Raw genomic sequence first — 20,247 nt, forward strand, 5'->3', positions numbered from 1 at the left:
AAAAGTAATCTAACAAATCAACTTTGTACCTTGGATCTACCACGGTGCCAACTGCCATCACTCCATTAACCACCTTCCAATACTTGTCAAACTTATAAAGCATACATGAAGCCATTTGTTTAATGATCTTATCAGTAGAGCCAAACCATTCAACCAAAGCCAATTTCATTTCACATACTTTGGGAAAATAAATATTTGCATTTGGATACTCAGTACCAGAAAATAAGTTTGTAACATCATAAAAAACTTCCAACCTTTCACAAATTTCTTTTGCCTTCATCCAATCAATTTCACTAGGCAAGGTTTTATATTGAGTATCTCGTGCTGCCAATCGCCCAAAAACATTCTTATATTGTATGACAACATTAAGCATTAAGAATGTAGAGTTCCACCTAGTTTTACAATCTTGAATAAGTTTTCTATCATAAGAAATGTTCACTTGATCACATGTCTCAATAAACTTCTCCTCTCTTTTCGGTGTTGCTGTCCAATATCCAACACTATCTCTAATATTCTCAATGGCACCGGAGGTGAAATCTTACACAATTAAATTCTCTTTCACAATTAAATTAACCCTCTTTCACAATTAAATTCAGAATGTGAGCACAACAACGCATGTGAAATAATTGACCTCCCAATATGAGTGACCCAGGTGAAATCTTGTTCAAAATGCGTTCAATCATAGCATCATTAGTAGAGCAATTATCAAGAGTCAATGTAGACAACTTTCTATCTAAATTCCAATCCATCAAGCATTCAAGCAAGGTATCAGCCAGAGTTTTGCTATTATGAGGACCCGGCACATAAATGAACCTAATAGAAAATCACTAACACATTAGCATAATCGAAAAATTAATAAAGTAAAATTCAGACCTGTTACAATTCACTAAAAGTAACAACTCTAAGTAACAATTCTATAACTCAATCTATACCTATTACATTCTATGTTCAAGTTAATAACTTACCATTCATATAAATTTCAATATATATATAACTTAGTTATATTATAGTAGAAAAAATATATAAAAGTCATTAACAAATTATATTAACAGTAGCATTATATTAACAAATTATAAAACTTACACAGCAGCATTATATTAACAATATATATAAAAGTTAGGTGAACACTCCAGTACCCATGATATTATATTGGGTACCGGTACCCTGTATGACATGTCCAATTTTAATAGGTTCACTTAACCAATTTAAATTTAAATTATTAATATTAAATTTATTTATAAAAAATTATTATATTAATAATAATTAAACCATTTGATTAACCCATCAACTCCACTTTATCGTTTTTTTCTTCTCTTTTGCTTGTTTTCTTTTCACAAACCCAATATTTCTTCCTTCTTCTTCCTCCCGCCGTTCATCTCCATTTTTTCGGAAATTTACTTCTTCCGACTTTCATCTTCCTCCTTTTTCATCCGTTCATCAATTTAATAAATTTTGGTGAGTAACTTATTTACTTCAAATATTCAATAGTCCAACTATTAAGCTTAATTATATAATATTCAGCCACCGATATTATTAATAAAGGATCAGCAAAATTAATTCAAAATTGTAGTAAATCTATCTATAATAATGAATAATTTGTGACAGAAATAAAAACAGTATGGGTACAAAACACCATCAAATTCCAAAAGGTAATGAAAACCCACTGCCTCATTTTTCTAATAATAGTTTCTTTCCTTGAATCATATTTGTGTCACTTTTTAACAGCAGTACGGTTCCAGTTGCGGATGAAACAAAAATTACACTCTGCTGTGAAAACTTTTAGTTGGGCTCCAAAACAATTAAATGAAAAACCTACACCTTCAACATACAACTTTTTGGGCATTCATCGAATACCTGATATTGAAAGGCACTACTGCCCCACTTTAATCGAAATTGGTTTGATCAAAATGGGAAGCGTAAATCTTAATATTGCGTCGACGTAGCGAAAGTTATTTCTGCAATAATATAAATTTCTTTTAAAAAATTATTAAATAAAATGTCAATTAAATAAGACAAATGGCCCATTTTAATTGATCCACTTCACTTGGGTATTGGTACCCATTGAAACAACATGGTACTTAAGAATTTACCTAAAAGTTATTAACAAATTATAAAACTTACACAGTAGCATTATATTAACAAATTATAAAAGTCACAGTAGCAATATATATAACTTAGTTATGCAGTAGCATTATATTTACAAATTATAAAAGTTAGTATAATAGTAGCATACCATTAGCATTATAACAAACCATGTTCACATTAGCATAATAGTGTTGAAAGTATTTGTGGGTAAATATTTTCGGTAATATATCATATCCACAGGGATTGGTTAATATCACTGCCGTTCTATAGTTGTTTATTTTGAGTTAGGAAAATTGAGTTGATTTATTTTATGATTTTAATAATAGCAAAAGTAAACAATAAATTAAAAGCGAGTAACGAACTGTTGTTAACGATTAGAGAAATATGTTGAACCTTAGGGTTCATCAACCTATTCCTATACAATTATCAATTAATTCACAATTGAACAATCTTTTGAATCATTATCTTCACTTATCCTCAAATAAGATTCCATGTCTGCAAATCAAATTAGATAACTTTTACCGGTATGAGATTCGATCTCTCCAAATATCAATAACGATAATAGTAATTAAGAACGATAATTATGAAAACTCAATCCCAATTCCATCTCTGCAAAGTGGTATTGAATCAATATAGTAATCTAGGGCAAAAGTTAAATCCTTTCTTTCGATCAAAGATTCAACGATAATTTAAGAATAAAAACAAGATTTCTTATTGATAACGAATTCAAACAATTGTTCACAGGAATTAATTAATGGTATTGTATATTCATAGGTTAACTACTACCTTAGATTCAACACGAGGGGTTTAGCTCTCCATAGACATGAAGAACACACAAAGATTAATGGAAGAATTCATCTTCATCAAAGGAATGTCTTCGCTTGATAGAGAATTGGTCTTCAATTGATGACTGTGGCTGCACCTTCAGATTGCTCTCCTAATTTCGCTCTTCCCCAAAAAGTTATTTTTCTCTTGGAAGCTAGGGCTTTTAAATAGAAGTTTTGGGCTTTTAACGCCGAGGCCGCGGCGCGGCGCGCTTCAAAACAGAGATATTTTCGCGGCGCGCTCTAGAAACTCTCGCGGCGCGCCCTTTGCAATTTCCATCTTTTTCTTCTGCCTTTGAGACTTCCAGCTCTCTTTCCTCCTCATGTTCTTCTCAAGCTTCAATTCAGCTCTAAACCTGCAACAATAACACCCACAAGTGATTCGATTTGCTTTACGCACGAACTAAACTTGTGCAGTTCAATTCTTAATAAAAACCTATGGATTTATCACATTTTGCATTGGTTTGGAAACTAAATCACTTCTATTAACACATGAATTTACCATTAATTTACTCCTAACAAACTCTCCCCAACTTAGAGTTTTGTTTGTCCCTAAACAAAATTACTTACCTCCAGCAAAGTTTACCGACAATCATGCAACAAGTTTTTCAAAAAGTTTTTTCTCAAGTGGTTCAATCCAGTAACTAAGTCAAATACTCCTCTTCTACCTGCAAACTCAGAATATACACATGAAACAAACTTTGAAAGCAAATTACCTCCAGAAGTTCAAAACACTACACAATTGCTTGAACCAGCACTACTCACTCTTATCAGAAAATATGATGACTCAAAGAGGGGTTAAACACTCATCCAAACAATTAAATCAACAAAAATCCATATCATACGTTCACCAAATTGCTCGCATCAAGTCTTGTGGACTCTGAGAATCAGAAGGTCTTTCTATGGATGTAATGTGGTTTAGATTCAAAGAAAAGAAGATAATCAAGGGTTGTTCCTGATATAGGGAAGCATCCAATTCATAACTTATTTCTTTTTCTCTAAAACTCTAATTCCTTTACCTGTCCATCTTTTTTCATTCATTCGTAGCTTGATTCTTCTTTTTCACTTCTTTTTTTTCAACAATCTTTATATTCAAACGTTGTTACTTCTCTTTTTTTTTTCAAGCTACGACTTCTTTTATCTTTCACCGATTACCATAAGTACTTACTCTTCTTTTGAATGTGACTCTCCCCAACTTGGAGATCAACCTGTATTCAGATTATATGAATGCTCCCCTACTTTCTAAAAAGGTCAAAGAGAAAACACATCACCAAATTTTATGGTTGATGGTCCAGAACAAAACTTTTTATTGAGATCAAAACTCACCAGCTATTTCCTTGGTGCATATTATGATACTTACCTTGACCTCAGGCCCAAAGAATGGTTAGCAAAGGATCACACTCTCACAGAAGAAAATAATTTTTACGGTGGAGTCGGCTCAAAGAACTCTCAAATTCAAACAATTGCCTAAATCACTTCCACAGATTTCCACAGACGATGCAACAACCGGTTTAGCATGATACGAACAAGTCAAAATAATTGATGGTCTCCTGCATATAGTAAACAATGGCAAGCTTTCCTCACAATGGTTAAGGCTAAGCTGATCCACTAAACAATGTACCATAAAGAACTTCTGACAGTATTTACTAACACCTTAAGTTTCATTGCACACATTAAGAGTTTGAGTTTGAAAATTCATACCTGCTTTGTTACTTATTGAAAAAGAGAGTGAAACTGAAAAATTTTGAACATTCACTTCCTACCACTTTCATACATGTTGCTTCATTGTTGATACTTCGCTTGAGATTCTCGTTTTGTTATGGGACTACTTACTCTAACTGGGAGCAAATAACAAACATAAAAGCATAAAATTGAAAAATGAAAAAGAGTAAATCCACCCCCAAACTTGAACTAAACATTGACCTCAATGTTTCAGAACAAGCCCGAGAGGGTTGACTCACAGAGGGTATTGCAATATCAATTGCCTCTTCCTAGCTTTCACCAGAAAGGTTCCCTTCTTATTTCCTGAAATAAAAACAAAACAAAATAAAACATTAGAAGCGTGGTTTGCCTCCCACGAAGCTCTTCGTTTAACGTCGCATGGCTCGACGGTTCATGGATGAATCATCAACCATTGTCTCGTTTTCTTGGCACTTTTCTTACCAATGTGAAGCCCCAAAAGTATTTCATGTTTGCTTGTTTGGTTTCTTCATCCTTAATTCTCACCACTTCAACTCGCGATCTCTCTTCCTTCATTTGTTTTTTCCTCTCCTCAAGAGAGATAACCTCCTTATCCGTTAATTTCTTCTTCAGTGAGAACCTATCCTTGATGAATTTGACAAATTTTGGCTTTATTTCTAAACCTTCTAAAGGTGGGATGGTGATTTGCAAACGGCTAAACATTTTCATTGGCCGAAAGTAATGACTCTCATTCCCTTCTTTATTAGGAATTTGTATAGGAAGTAATTCCAATGAGAGTTTATGCTCCTTTGCATTACTACTCTTCTTCAACTCTAAGTCCACCATATTCTCTTTTGAAAAAGTTTCAACTTTTGACGTTTCTAACTCATTCACGACTTCTTTGATTATATCCTCCTTTGTTGTTCCTTCGACTAACACATCATCTACTTTTTTTGGAGGTCTTGGATAAGGTAGCTTCATTGAGAGCTCATACTCAACTTCTATGTTTTTCTTGATGTTTACATACTCTATGTTATCCTTTTCAACAACATCTTCCTCGTCATCAACTTCCTCCTCCACTCTCTTCTTTCCAACATCCTCACCAATCACTTTTACACTCCTTATAGAAGTAGCATTGCAAGTTTCTACATAAGTCGTAGGGTTTTGAAAAGTTGAGACTTGACTTACATTTTGCTCGGTTAAGAATTTGGTAAGTTGAGCATCTTGAGTTTCCCGGTTTTGTTGAATGGCTAAAGAGAATTGCATGAATTGATTCATGGTTTCCTCTAACTCAGAGGTTCCTCTTTGATAACCTTGATTATAGTATGAAAGCCTTTGTTGTTGATATTCATGGTTAGCCATATGATACTCCGTCGCCTCTTCCGGTGTGTACCATCCGATATCATGAAGCTCATTAACTTGAGGTGTGAACTGTGACACACTTTGAAGGAGATACTCCATTTGTTGAATTAGGATATCGTTTTGAGCATGAATCGCAGCATTTATATTTGGGTCAAACATTCCAACAAACAAAAATTTACAAAACTAGCAAACAAGTGAAATAACAAGAAAAATAATAATAATAATAATAATAAAAATAACAATTAAAAGACTATTGCAATAACAAAATCTAAAATAAAGTAACTAACTAAAAATCTAAAATAAAGGAACTAAACTAAAAATCTAAAAATAAGTAACTAAACAAAAAATCTAAAAATAAGTAAATAACTAAAAATAATATAACTAAAAATAAGGAAATAACTCAAAATAAAAAACTATTGCAATGCGTGCAATATTGACACCAATCCCCGGCAACGGCGCCAATTTGTTGAAAGTATTTGTGGGTAAATATTTTCGGTAATATATCGTATCCACAGGGATTGGTTAATATCACTGCCGTTCTATAGTTGTTTATTTTGAGTTAGGAAAATTGAGTTGATTTATTTTATGATTTTAATAATAGCAAAAGTAAACAATAAATTAAAAGCGAGTAACGAACTGTTGTTAACGATTAGAGAAATATGTTGAACCTTAGGGTTCATCAACCTATTCCTATACAATTATCAATTAATTCACAATTGAACAATCTTTTGAATCATTATCTTCACTTATCCTCAAATAAGATTCCATGTCTGCAAATCAAATTAGATAACTTTTACCGGTATGAGATTCGATCTCTCCAAATATCAATAACGATAATAGTAATTAAGAACGATAATTATGAAAACTCAATCCCAATTCCATCTCTGCAAAGTGGTATTGAATCAATATAGTAATCTAGGGCAAAAGTTAAATCCTTTCTTTCGATCAAAGATTCAACGATAATTTAAGAATAAAAACAAGATTTCTTATTGATAACGAATTCAAACAATTGTTCACAGGAATTAATTAATGGTATTGTATATTCATAGGTTAACTACTACCTTAGATTCAACACGAGGGGTTTAGCTCTCCATAGACATGAAGAACACACAAAGATTAATGGAAGAATTCATCTTCATCAAAGGAATGTCTTCGCTTGATAGAGAATTGGTCTTCAATTGATGACTGTGGCTGCACCTTCAGATTGCTCTCCTAATTTCGCTCTTCCCCAAAAAGTTATTTTTCTCTTGGAAGCTAGGGCTTTTAAATAGAAGTTTTGGGCTTTTAACGCCGAGGCCGCGGCGCGGCATCGGACTGGCGCGGCGCGCTTCAAAACAGAGATATTTTCGCGGCGCGCTCTAGAAACTCTCGCGGTGCGCCCTTTGCAATTTCCATCTTTTTCTTCTGCCTTTGAGACTTCCAGCTCTCTTTCCTCCTCATGTTCTTCTCAAGCTTCAATTCAGCTCTAAACCTGCAACAATAACACCCACAAGTGATTCGATTTGCTTTACGCACGAACTAAACTTGTGCAGTTCAATTCTTAATAAAAACCTATGGATTTATCACATTTTGCATTGGTTTGGAAACTAAATCACTTCTATTAACACATGAATTTACCATTAATTTACTCCTAACAAATAGCAAACATGTTTTCTTAAACAAAATAACTAAAGAGTTAAAGCATATTATTACCTTATGAGCTGACTTTGTAGTTTCCACGAATCATCAATAAAATGAGTTGTAACTGTCATATAGCATTTATTTTGGTTACTTGAAGTCCAATATCACTTGTAATTGCGATGCGACTTTGATTTTTTGACAGTAACTTCATCGTATTCTCTTTCTCCTCCTTATAGAGTTTCATGATGTCAGCCTTAATAGTGTTACGAGAAACCACATTAAATAAAGGTTGCATAACAGCACAAAAATCTTTAAAACCAATATGGTCAACCATCGCTAGAGGATACTCATGAAGAATTATCATCCTTGCAGCCGAGCGTCTTGCTATGTCTTGATTAAATGAATAAGAACCAACCATTACTGTTTGATTGTCAACTTGTTCAGTTTTGATAATAGCTTGTCTTATATCTCGAGTATTTCGAAGTGCACAAGTCTTCCAATGATTACGCAAGTGTGATGTTCCTTGTCCTGGATCACCCGAGAGTTTTGTACCACACCGGTTGCAATTGGCCTTCATTTTTCCATCTGCTACACTCCATTTCCTTTGGAAATGAAGCCAAACATCTGAAGTTAGCTTTCTTGTCCGAGTACGTTGCGTCACTTGTGTTTCAGCTTGAGATTCACATGGAGTTGTATTTTCAATTTGTGTTGGAGTTGAATTAGTTTCAACATTAGGAACAATCGAAGCGACGGTATTAGAGTCATCCACATTTAAGGGTTCCAAATTCTCTTGTACATTTTCCATAGGAGCAATTTCTCTATAAAGAAATAACATGAATATATTTCGTTAAAATTACCTATCAATTTGAGTCAAATATTTGTATATTAAAGTAATAATCACTTTCAACATCAATCCATTGTTAAAGCCATATTTCCTAACAACTGAAAACTTGTTATTCAAAAACTTCATAAGAGCTTAACCACAAACAGGATACACAACTTTAGAACAACACAAAAACCTATTTTGTTTAGATTTATTACACCAAGTAAACATAGAAGTTTCTCCATTAGAAGTAGAGAAGTTAGCAAGAAAAATAAACAAGAAAAACATAACAAGTTTAAGCATAAAAAAGAGGGGAAAACATAATATCACCCACCTATAGAAGTCGTCGCCGTCGAGAGAGGAATGGAAGAAATTGTTGCCGCTGTTGCTTTTGGAAATGTGAAGAAATCGTTATTCGCGGCTGTCGCTGCTTTTGAAATCGAGAAAGAAGAAGAAGATGTAGTGGCAACTAGGGTTTTTACGTTTTACTGAAAAGGATATTTAAGTATAGTAAGGATATTTTAAAAGAATATTTAAGTATACCAATTTAGCAAGGATATTAAACATATATTCAAGTATACTAATTTTAAAAGGATATTTAGGTAATTTTAATCACTATTAACGGATATGGATACCCGTGGGTATGGATACCCGTGGGTATGGATACCATCAAATCTGTATCCGTGCCCGTAAGTAAACGGGTAACTAAATATCCGTTTATAATACCCGTGGATACCCGTTAAGCTATCCAACCCGTGCCCATGACGGATTTTACCCGTGGGTATGGTTTTTTTTGCCATCCCTAGTGTGGAGAAGAAAATAATTGATTGCTCTAGAGAGAAAAGAAAAGAAAAGAAAAAGAAAAGAAAAGATAAGAGCTTTGTGTATAGCTAGTGTCCGTGTAATTAAAAGGATGAACTCTTGAGCAATAAAAGAATGTGGTGAACTTGGTTGGTGTGGTTGTGATGATTGAATTATTATCGAATGCTCTTTTATGTTTTGACACATTCGTTTTAATGGCTGTGAGATATGACACTTCCTTGTTAACCAAGCCATGCAACAACCCTAAAGTCCTTTGTGATTCATGCTTTTACGCTTTTTATATATATTTTGCTTTGATGAGTTCATAATTAATTCTGGATGTTTGCGTCATTGTCTGGTGAGTGTTAGGATCCTCCATTTTTGTTCTCTCAGAGGACAAGTGTGTAGGTGTGATTCATTCTTGAACTTCTGTTGCTTGTGGAATTTCTGACATAGAATTTGTATATAGGATTAGCATCTTGATCATGGTACTTTGATTGAAATTGGTAAGGATTGATCTTTGTGTACTTTTGGAATTTGAACCATTCAAATGTTCTTGTTTTTGCTTGATTGGTTCATTGTTGATTTTTGTGTTCCTGGTAATTTATCATTGTTTTGTTTGAGGACAAACAAGAGTTTAAGTTGGGGAGAGTTGTTAGGTGCAAAATTGTGTTAATATCAAGTTTAGTTTGTGGCACCTTTCGACCGATTTTATCGAGTATTCGTATAATTCCTTTTAGTTTTATATAATTATTTGTCGTTTTATAATTTCAGCTTTTATTTCATGTTAATATGTTTTTTAGTTATGATTTTGCAGGTCTTGTCAATTTTTGGAAGCTTTGAGCTTGATTTGGCCAAGATTGAAGTTTGGTTGGCAGAGCTTAGCGCGCGTTGCACGTTATTAGGGCGCGTCGCTCCCTGTTTTAGATATTTTTTAGGCTTCCAGCAGAGAAATGCGCGCGTAGCACGCTGGGGCAGTTTGATCTGCAAGTGACTTGGCGCGAAGCGCGCTAGAGGGCGCGACGCGCCCTAGACAGAAAAGAGAAATGTTATATAAGGATCAAATCAGATATTTGTGAGAGAGATTCAACTTTTGAGAGCTCAATACACTATTTTCTACTGTAGCAACTGATAAGTGAAGATTCGAAGCTTTGATCGTCGATTAATCGCCGTTGATGCTTGTTATTCTTCATCCTTTCCTTGTTGAGCAAGCTACCATGTCTATGGATAGCTAAATCTCATTTGTATCAAGATAAGATGTAATCTTCCTTTACTTTTGTATGTTTTTCTTGTGAATATTGTGTATGAACAAGTGATGATCAATATAGATGGTTTAGTTTGTTTATTAAAGCTTTTCTATGGTATAAATGTTTGAGACATCAATGTTTGTACCTTGACCTGATTTCATCATCTATCAAACTATAAATTGCAGACATGGATTTAAAGTTTGATATTTACTTTGTATCGGTTTATAAAACGTTATTTGTATTTTTTTAAGCGGTGGAGAAATCGGCGGTTAAACAATACGGTAAATCTAGCTATATCGTTGCGGACACGGACGGTATAGACGTCGATACGTAATTATATTGATCGTTAACAAGTTCATATATATATTTATAGGTTGACATACAAATTTAGGTCGGTGAAATCGATTCTTGATACATTCTCTTAAACTTAGAACTTTCCAATATTTTACTCTTTGCTACTAAATCTGTGAATGATCTTTTACCAAACCCAAAGTAACTTTAACTCAAAAACAACATAAACTATAGAACGACGGTGATATCGCAATAATCCCTGTGGAAACGATAATCTAAAAGTACTCCAATATACTTTCAACATATATTTACTTTAACTCATGTATATTTTTCACCCATGACATTATATTTAATCTGCTTTACAAATCTGTGTTGATTGTTGTCTTAGATTTTTGCTCTGCGCTTGGGGTTTGAGTTGTTATAGACATATACTGCTCGAATCTTTATTTAGGATGATTATTTATTAGTTTTTGTATTCTAGAGATAGATTTAGAGATAACAATCTTTATGGGTGTTAAAGCTTAATGCTTCAGTGTTAGTTGTTTCAGTTAAGAGATCGTCGATACAGATTATATGGATGTCTGCTGTGTTATTGAGGTTAGTTGAGAGATCTTCGCCGAGATGATATAATAGTTCTCTCTACTTTGGGTTAGAAATGACTTAGGGTTTGAGCGATGTACGATGATACTGACGAGTATTGTAGGTTGAGTATAACTGGTCAATAAGTTTAAGTTTGTGAGAAGTAAATTATATGCAATGCTTGATAAGTTGCTTCTCTTTGATGAATGAATTCTTTTTGTGTTAATATTTACTTTTCTGTTTTTATGCTTTAAACAATTCAATCCAAAGTCATAACTTTGGAAACTATTGAACAAAAATATAATGCACTAGTTCTTGTGGAGACGATAATTTCCCGGATAAATATTTCCAAATCTTTTGTTGCTTGCCGCTTTACCGCATCAACAGTTATTAGGTTGGAGTTTTCTGTCATTGTTGTTGAGCAATGTTAATGAGAATTTTCTATTTTCATTTATTCCATGTTAATGGCCAAGGTTTTGTTAAAAAGTATTGTAACCAAGGTTTTGTTTTGTTAAGCAATGTCAAGCAAGGTTTGACAATGTTAAAGTGTATTTTGTTTGCCAATGTTGAGCAATGTTGTTAAAGTGTATTTTTTGTTAACGTTGAGAAATGTTTGACAATGTAGTTAAAGTTTTTTTTTGTACCACCAAATTGATGATGAAGAGTTAAAAAATGGATTATTTTTTCAAGAGGAAGAAAATATAACTTCTATGTGAGAATCTCAAAGAGTTCTTCTATGTGAGAATCTCAAAGAGTTCTTGAGAACCCAGGAATTGAAGAAAAGGTTAATAGAGTTTGCCCTAATGAATTGCGAATTCTTTAGAATGTGATTCTGGAAAACGTCCTTCAATTTGGGAGTATCTATTAAATCTAATGGATGAAATAAGAATATATTATTTGAAATGAGGTCCATATCAAATAGATTTAGAGCACTATCCATTTTCTTGTAAAGAAGACCATCAAAGGAGATTTCAACACGATTGGTTTAATGTTTTTCCTTCATGGTTAAAATATTCACCTTCAAAGGGTGTTGCTTATTGCTTAGCATATTATATTTTTTAGCAAAAGACCAAGTGGATGTCTTGGTTCAGATGTCTTCAATTCTATATGTTTTAGAGGTTGGAGGAAAGTTAGAAATGTAAAACATCGTGACTTTCTTAAACACATAGGGAGTGATTCATGTTCACCACATAATAATGCTATGAAAGCTTGTCAAGACTTGTTGAATCAAGATGGGAACATTAGGAATATTATTCAATCTCAAACAATTGAAATTATAAAGAATCAAGTACATCTCAAGACTTCAATTGACACTGTCCATTGGTTAACTTTTTCAAGCTTGTGCTTTTAAAGGTCACGATGAAAGTAAATCATTAAACCAATGCGATTTTCTTCAATTGATTAAACTCTTAGCATACAATGATGAAGTTTCAAAAGTTGTGATAAACAATGCTCCATCTAATAGCAAGTATACTTCACATAAGATTCTAAAAGAGATCTTGCGCATTCTTTCAAGTAGGGTAAAAAAGCATATACATGAAGAACTTGGTGATTACAATGGACTACAATGAGAAAGAAAGGATTAATATGCAATTTCAACTTTGACATTTTATTATTGACATTATCAAACATTGAATTTGAATAGTTTATCAACTATTTAAGACTTATGTTCATTTTTTTTTGGAGAACAAGCATTACTTTATTGAAATCCAAAAAACAGTGTATACAACCGATCCAAAGGGATCCAGGAATCAAAACGACAAATTAATTCAGACTAGAAGCATTTATGTGCAAATAAAGCTTCCTATTCAAGCTACATCTAGTTTTCACAATATCAATAATTTTCCTGCTATATTGTGTTCAAGGCTAGTATGGGAGAAGACCATTTGATTCCTTCCTTTCCAGATTTCATACACCGTCTCGGTAATCGCGACTTTCAGAATTTTCCTTTTCCAACCTTTTTTGTTGATCTCGCTTGTGATCCACCTACTTTCCCGGGTCCATTCTGTTGGGATGTGGTTGATGTCAAGCCACTGTAATACAGTTTTCCACACTTGGCAGGTTGTGTTGCAGTTGAAAAAGAGGTGATTAATCGATTCTGTTCCAGCACAGAAGCAACAGCTAGAATCAGTGATAATTCCAAACCGAACAAATCTATCGCGCGTGGTGAGTCTACCTTTTAGCATCATCCAAAATATGAATGTGGCCCGTGGACGAGCATAGTTGTTGTACCATATTCTTTTTAAGGAACCTGTACAAATTCTCCTCTAAGTGCTTTATACATGTCTTTGGTCTTGTACACTCCTGTTTGCACCGCATGTTTCCAATACCGAGTGTCTTTCAGAGTATCCCGAATGCTCATGATCTTCCTCAAAATCCAGGAACAATTTGTCTTTGGGTTCCATACCATGACATCATATTGTTTAAAGAAATATGTGTCAAACCACCGGATCCAAAGTTTGTCCGCCTTTGCTTGTATATTCCAAAGTAATTTCGCAATTGTCGCTTTATTCCACACCTGCAGAGAAGTAATGTCCAGTCCTCCGGCAGCTTTTGGAAGGCAAGCATTCTCCCATGCAATTGGAGCTTTCTTGCTTAGCTCATCCTTTCCACACCAAAGGAATGTTCGACACTTTGCCTCAATTTGTTGGATCACCTTTTTTGGGAAGTAAAAAATCTGCATCCAATATGAAGTTATGGAAAAGAGGACACTTTGAACGAGCTGTCTTCTTCCCGCGTAACTTAAAAGCCTTGCTGTCCATTGTTTGATTCTCTCTGTAATTTTATCAACTAGCGGCCTGAAGTGTTGGATCGTGAGCTTCCTCCTGTCAAGAGGCACGCCTAGATATTTAAATGGCAGACTACCCTTATTAAACCCTGTGTCGTCTTTGATCTCCATTCTGACATTGCTGGGAACTCCACCAAAATACAGATGGCATTTGGCCGGGTGAGCTTTCAGTCCAGTAGCCATAGAGAACTTAGTAATCTCCTTCATCATGAGTTGGATAGAAGTTCTATCACCTGTAGTGAATAAAAGAATATCATCCGCAAAACTCACATTTGTGATCTGAAGCTTTTTACAACGAGGATGGTACTTAAAATCAGGTATAGACTCCAAATTCTTCAGGCAGCGGTGTGAATACTCCATAATCAGAACGAAAAGCAAGGGGGATATAGGATCCTCTTGCCTCAGGCCCCTCTTGGCTTTGATCAACTTTGTCACTTGGCCATTAATGCAGTACCTGTATGACACAGATTTCACACAAGTCATTACCCAAGTAGTGAAGATTTGAGGAAAGTTCATTTCACGCATAATATCCTCCAAAGCACTCCATTCAACCGTGTCGTATGCCTTTTGAATATCCATTTGGATAGCACACCTAGGTGAGATGTGTACGATTGTAACCCCTCATAAGTTCCTGAGCCATAAGGATATTGTCTTGGATCACTCTCCCTGACAGAAACGCCGATTGACTATTATCCACAACACTATTAATAACTCTGCTGAGCCTTTGAGTCAGAATTTTTGAGATTATTTTGTAGATCGTGGTACAGCAGGCAATAGGACGCATACTTTCATAGATTTTGCTGCAGGATTTTTAGGGATCAGCGTGACAATCGCACAATTAACAGCAGCAAACAATCTGTTGTTTCTAAAGAAGTCCTGAATTGCTTCGATGATGTCCACTTTGATGATATGCCAAGCACATTTGAAGAATTTTGAGTTGTATCTGTCCATTCAAGGTGCTTTATTTTCTCCTATTCCGTTAAGAGCCTCCCAAATCTCTCCCTCTGTGATAGGTTGAGTTAGATACTCTCTGTTGGTTTCATTCATTTGGGTGCCTCTTCTAAGGGCCACAATGTCAACATGTTGCAGTATTGGTGATGTTGTTCCAACAAGGTTTCCATAGAATCGCAACACTTCTCCTTCCATATCTTTAAAGTCAGTTAGGTGGTTGCCCCTGTCATCTTCCATCATGTGAATTCCATTATGTTTGTTCTTGCCTTTCACAATAGCATGAAAGTAAGAGTTGTTACCATCCCCCAATTTCATCCAATTAATCTTAGCTTTCTGCATAAGCATTCTTTCTTCTAATTCAATAGCCTTGAGGAGTTTCTCTGTCCAGTCCTTTACTTCATTCAGGTGCTCAGGTTTAAATCCGTCCTCTGCAAGTTTCTGCTGTGCTAGAGCCAGTTGTTGCCGCATATGCTCTATCTTTTTTACATCTGCAGTACTCTCTCTAGTCAGTCCCCTGAGGAGAGGCTGGAGTTTCTTCAGTTTCCTCCAAAGAGTGTACATTGGTTTACCCTGTACATTAGTATGCCAATTATTTTGAATCAGATCCATGAATTTTGGATTTCCCGTAATCACATTCAAGAACTTGAATCTCGCCTGTGACTTTTGAACATTCCGCTGTTGGCAATACATCTGCACCTGGACAGGGGAGTGATCTGAAATGTGAGCATCCAGCATAGTCACAATGCTATCAGGATAAGTTGTGAACCAAGCCCTGTTACAAATTGCATGATCTATTCTGGAGTATATCAACCCCTCAGTGTGTTTATTTGTCCAGGTAAAATAATTTCCTCTAGATTCATGTTCATAAAGTTGTGCTTCATTCATCATGTTTTCTAATCCTTCATATTCAGCCAGATGGACATCATTTCCTCCCACTCGATCATGGACAGTTAAAACGTTGTTGAAGTCACCTGCAATAAGCCAAGGGTCCTGAATTTGTCAAGCCATGCTACCAATATCTCTCCATAGGTTTGATCTAAAACTCAGATGATTATGTGCATATATGACAGTTAGCCAACATAATCTAGTTCCACTCTTATCAAGCAGCTCACAATTAATGTATTGATCAGAGCTAGTGTGTTTCCTTACCTCCACATAATCCTTATGCCACATGATCCATATTCGTCCATTCGGGTGGTGATCATAGTTGTCCATCCAGTCCCAATGGTGACCAAATTTATTCCTTATTCTAGTAGCATTTTCCTTTTTTACTCTAGTTTCTATCAAAGCAACGCAAGGCATTTTAAGGCTATTGAGACGGGCTTTAATCTCAACATGCCTCGCAATTTTATTCAAGCCCCTAATGTTCCAAGTGAGAATCATGGAGGAAACTTTCCATGCTCAGTTCCATCCCCCAACACTTCAAAAATGTTACTACAACCAACATGGTTCACCCTAGGCTGGGGCATTGTGCCATCGTCATATGTTGCTCCTTTTCCTTTGGTTCTACTGGTATGCCCAACTGTTGTCCACGGAATGCTGGATTCTTCAGTGGTCTCTATGTCTTCAGTAGTAACTTCAGTAGGTTTGACCACTGGTTCTAGAGGATTGTCTTGTTTCTGTTTAGCATGCCAAATCTTTTTTTGCTTTCCTCTGTCTTTCTTTTGCTCACAATTATGCCCCACTTTTCCACAGGATTTGCAAAAGAGTGGTTTCCACTCATATTCCACAGGTTGGCTAAACTTGTTACCTCGTGGATCGCGGATGGTAATGCTCTCTTTCAATTCAGTAGTAATGTCTATTTCAATGAGGATTCTTGCATAGGAGACTCTCTTTTTCTTTGCAGTACACTCATCAGTAGTAATTGGCCTCCCTAGGAAGCTTGCAATTTTCCCAATGCTATTTTCTCCCCAATACACCAGAGGTAGTTGATGTAGCATCACCCAGATAGGAACTGTCCTAATTACGTCCTCCTTGAACTTGAAATTTGCTTTCCATTCATGGAGGAACATAGGTTTCCTAAATATGGTGTACGGCCCTCGCATCAATATTGCATCTTTATCAGTCTTGGATTCCGTTCGTATAATGAAATAACATTCTTCATTATAGTAAAGATCGGGCAAGGTTACGAAATTCCAAACATTCATCATAAAGCCCTTTACAGCATTCATTGTTAGCTCTCCCTCTAGAACATACATTATCAAAGAGTTTTCCCAATACTTAATTTCAGATTGGATGTCCTGTTCGTTGATGATTACCTCAAGTTCACCATTGACAATTGTTGGTGGAGTGTATTCAATGTTCAGTCCATTTTGAGGTAACCGATTATCCCTTGTAACATCCACCCATGGTCTTGGAGTTTTGGTCTTGTCCTTTACATTTTCCTCGTTGTCCTCTTCAATAACCGCTTCAAGAACTTCGTCTGGTACAACTAGCTGAGTGTTGATTGTCTTTCCGTGAGATGAGGAAGCTGATGAGAATAGTCGAACGCTCATCGGAGGTGTCTGCGCCGCCGCCATTTTCCTTGGCCGACCACGCATAGGGCTCATTTCAAAATCGCTTGCTCTGCTAGGATTTAGAAAAAAATGCTTCTACTTATGTTCATTTTGGGTTGCAAGTGAAAAGAAAAAAATTTACTATTGGATTGATATATAAACTGCTTCTCCTTGTCATGTCTCCCTCATTATCTACAGTGACTACTGAAAGATCTTTTTCAACAACGAAAATTATTAAGAGAAAATTGAGAAGTAAAATAGAAACCGGTTTTCTAAAAAATACATGATAGTTAACATTGAAAGAAAAATCCTCGAGTATTGATTGTGAGCATTAGTTTAAGTTATTTTTAAATAATATTTATTTGATATTCAACTTTGTCTTTATTATAATTTAGATATTTTATATATATTATGATATAAATTTTAGTTTAATTTTTTGGGACACCTCAGACTTTTTTTAGTCCACTATCACTAGGCGTTTGGTTATGATGTAGAATTTGATAAGTTTTATTTATTTATTTTAGTGTGCAGTTTATTTTTCCTCTTTCATCTATATATTTAATTTTTTGATTAAAAATTTAATTATTTTTATAAGTAAAATCTATCATCGTGAAAATAACTATCCAACTAAGAAAACTCATAATAATATGATTTGCTCGCAAGTTAGACAAAAACAATACACAAACACATCTTACATCCACTCACCTAGACCTTCTTTAAACACATTGGTAGAGTACAATTTAAACAAATTAACTTTAAATTCATGTAATATCTCATAAACATTTATTTGTATTTTGGTGGACGATTTTGTCCCTCTTTTATTTATATATTGTGTATTTATCATCAAACAAAATTAACTTAATAAATTTTAAATACTATGATTTTTTTATTTTAATACAAATTATTAATAATTTATTATTAGTCCTCCCATCCTAAATAATCTAATTTGTGTGTATTTCTGCGCACACAAAAAAAAACGACTTAATAATATTAGTTATTGTTTTATTCTATTTCATTACTATTCTGTTAGAATACAAAGTCCTTATATATAATTATTAGAAGCCAATTTAATAACTAATGGCCAGTCATAGAAATTTGTAGGAAGAGCATAAGTGCACATCTTTCAATTAACGACATGCACATATTCCACTTTCAGAAAAGGGCACAATAAAACACTTCGGATTTAAAGGATGTGGGCACATATCATATGGACAGTGAAAATCTTGGTGACAATCAATAGAATCTGAAATGAAAAAATTAATAAAATTATTTTACTAAAATGAGATAAAATATCACAAATATAGTATATAAGAAAATTTGAAATAAGAACATTTGAAAATGATTAAATGACTTACTTCCAGAGTTCACTGCAACAAGAATTAAAGAAAGAAAAATAATAATAAAATAAATAAATTTAACAATTGCAACCATGTTTTTTCTTCTTAACATGTAAGAAATATTATACGGTTTTATTACTTTATAATTTATAATGTTTACCCTCTTCTAATATATATTAATTGATTTTTGAAACTTATAGAGTTGAAAATACTTTCCTTTAATTAGAAATGTTATTAAACGCCTCTTAAGTACAGTGAAGTGTTGTGTTTGATTTTTTTAATACACTTTGTAAAGTGGCCAAATAATAAACTTAGCAATCATTCTTATTTTATAATTTTTCCATAATTTTATAACATTTTATGACATAAAAGGAGTCTTCACAAGATATAAATTATATTTTTTATTCATCAATAATTCCTCAAGAGAGCTACGGTTCGCAATTATATATTGTTTGTATTGATGGAAAGGCGTGTAAGAGAACTTCAAAAGCCAGATCATTACATAATTTTCCATTATTATAAAAGAATCATTTTATTTACATATCTATTTAAATAATATCTATTTTTAGGCTATGCTTGATACTTGAAGGAATAATGATAAAAATATAAGAAAAATATTTAAAATCGATGAAGTATTTGAAATTAAGGGAAATAACAGGACAAAATTACATGAGAGATTAAACAAAGATGATGGAGAGATTAAGAGGAAGAAGTTAGTTAACAATTAACCCTAACTAATTATTAAGTACGAAAAGTAATGTAAAAGTTGTAACTTGCACATCAAGAAATTGATATCAGTAACATCCTTCTTCAAATTGAACTATGGATGTCACATAGATTCAACTTGGACATGTTAGCAAAGAAGTTCCTTGTGGATTAGCTCGTCGGATTACTTGCATTTTGCAAAACAACAACGTAGAGAAGTGTTCAAAATGTTGAAGGTTAATCTAGCTTGCTTAAGTAGTATGGAAGTGCATAAGGGACACATACTGGACATGATATCTTAGCATATTGGTACGACATTTGGGCCTTACGCAACAAGGCATCACTGTTGCTTTTGAAGATTCTCTGGTCAAAGATTTGATCAGATTTAATTGTTATTGATTTAACAATATGATGAACTGATTCGTTTGAAAGTTGGATGAAGATTAATTTAGATTTAAATTGAAACAAATAATATATTGTTGGAGAGATTTAACAAATAATATCCAACACATTCTACATTATTTCTGGACGAAATCAAATCAAATATCCATGAAAAAAAAGCCTAGATCATTATGTTATATATGGAGCTCAAACCTAGATTAGAATTCAAGCATTCACATTGAAGATTTTAGAGTGTTAGGTTTACAAGTGTCCTTGTT

At 34.1% G+C, this 20,247-nt stretch overlaps 2 protein-coding genes across 2 annotated transcripts; both read right to left on the reverse strand.

Moving 5' to 3' along the window:
• Positions 1 to 7,698: 7,698 nt before the first annotated feature.
• Positions 7,699 to 8,406, reverse strand: LOC131620198 (zinc finger BED domain-containing protein DAYSLEEPER-like). The gene has a single exon (XM_058891204.1). The coding sequence runs from the start codon at positions 8,404 to 8,406 to the stop codon at positions 7,699 to 7,701; it is 708 nt and encodes a 235-aa protein (XP_058747187.1).
• An 8,010-nt stretch (positions 8,407 to 16,416) lies between these two features.
• Positions 16,417 to 19,049, reverse strand: LOC131618551 (uncharacterized). The gene is made up of 2 exons (XM_058889750.1): positions 18,902 to 19,049; positions 16,417 to 18,789 (listed from the first exon to the last, which is right to left on the reverse strand). The coding sequence occupies exon 2, from the start codon at positions 17,598 to 17,600 to the stop codon at positions 16,431 to 16,433; it is 1,170 nt and encodes a 389-aa protein (XP_058745733.1). The 5' UTR covers positions 17,601 to 18,789; positions 18,902 to 19,049; the 3' UTR covers positions 16,417 to 16,430.
• Between the last annotated feature and the right edge of the window lie 1,198 nt (positions 19,050 to 20,247).

The sequence above is a fragment of the Vicia villosa genome, linkage group LG7 (assembly GCF_029867415.1).
Source record: "Vicia villosa cultivar HV-30 ecotype Madison, WI linkage group LG7, Vvil1.0, whole genome shotgun sequence".
Taxonomy (NCBI): Eukaryota; Viridiplantae; Streptophyta; class Magnoliopsida; order Fabales; family Fabaceae; genus Vicia; species Vicia villosa.

Excerpts from the sequence above, each read along its gene's own strand:
- LOC131620198 (XM_058891204.1), bottom strand. The coding sequence starts at position 8,406 with ATGTTATTTCTTTATAGAGAAATTGCTCCTATGGAAAATGTACAAGAG.
- LOC131618551 (XM_058889750.1), bottom strand. The coding sequence starts at position 17,600 with ATGAGCCCTATGCGTGGTCGGCCAAGGAAAATGGCGGCGGCGCAGACA.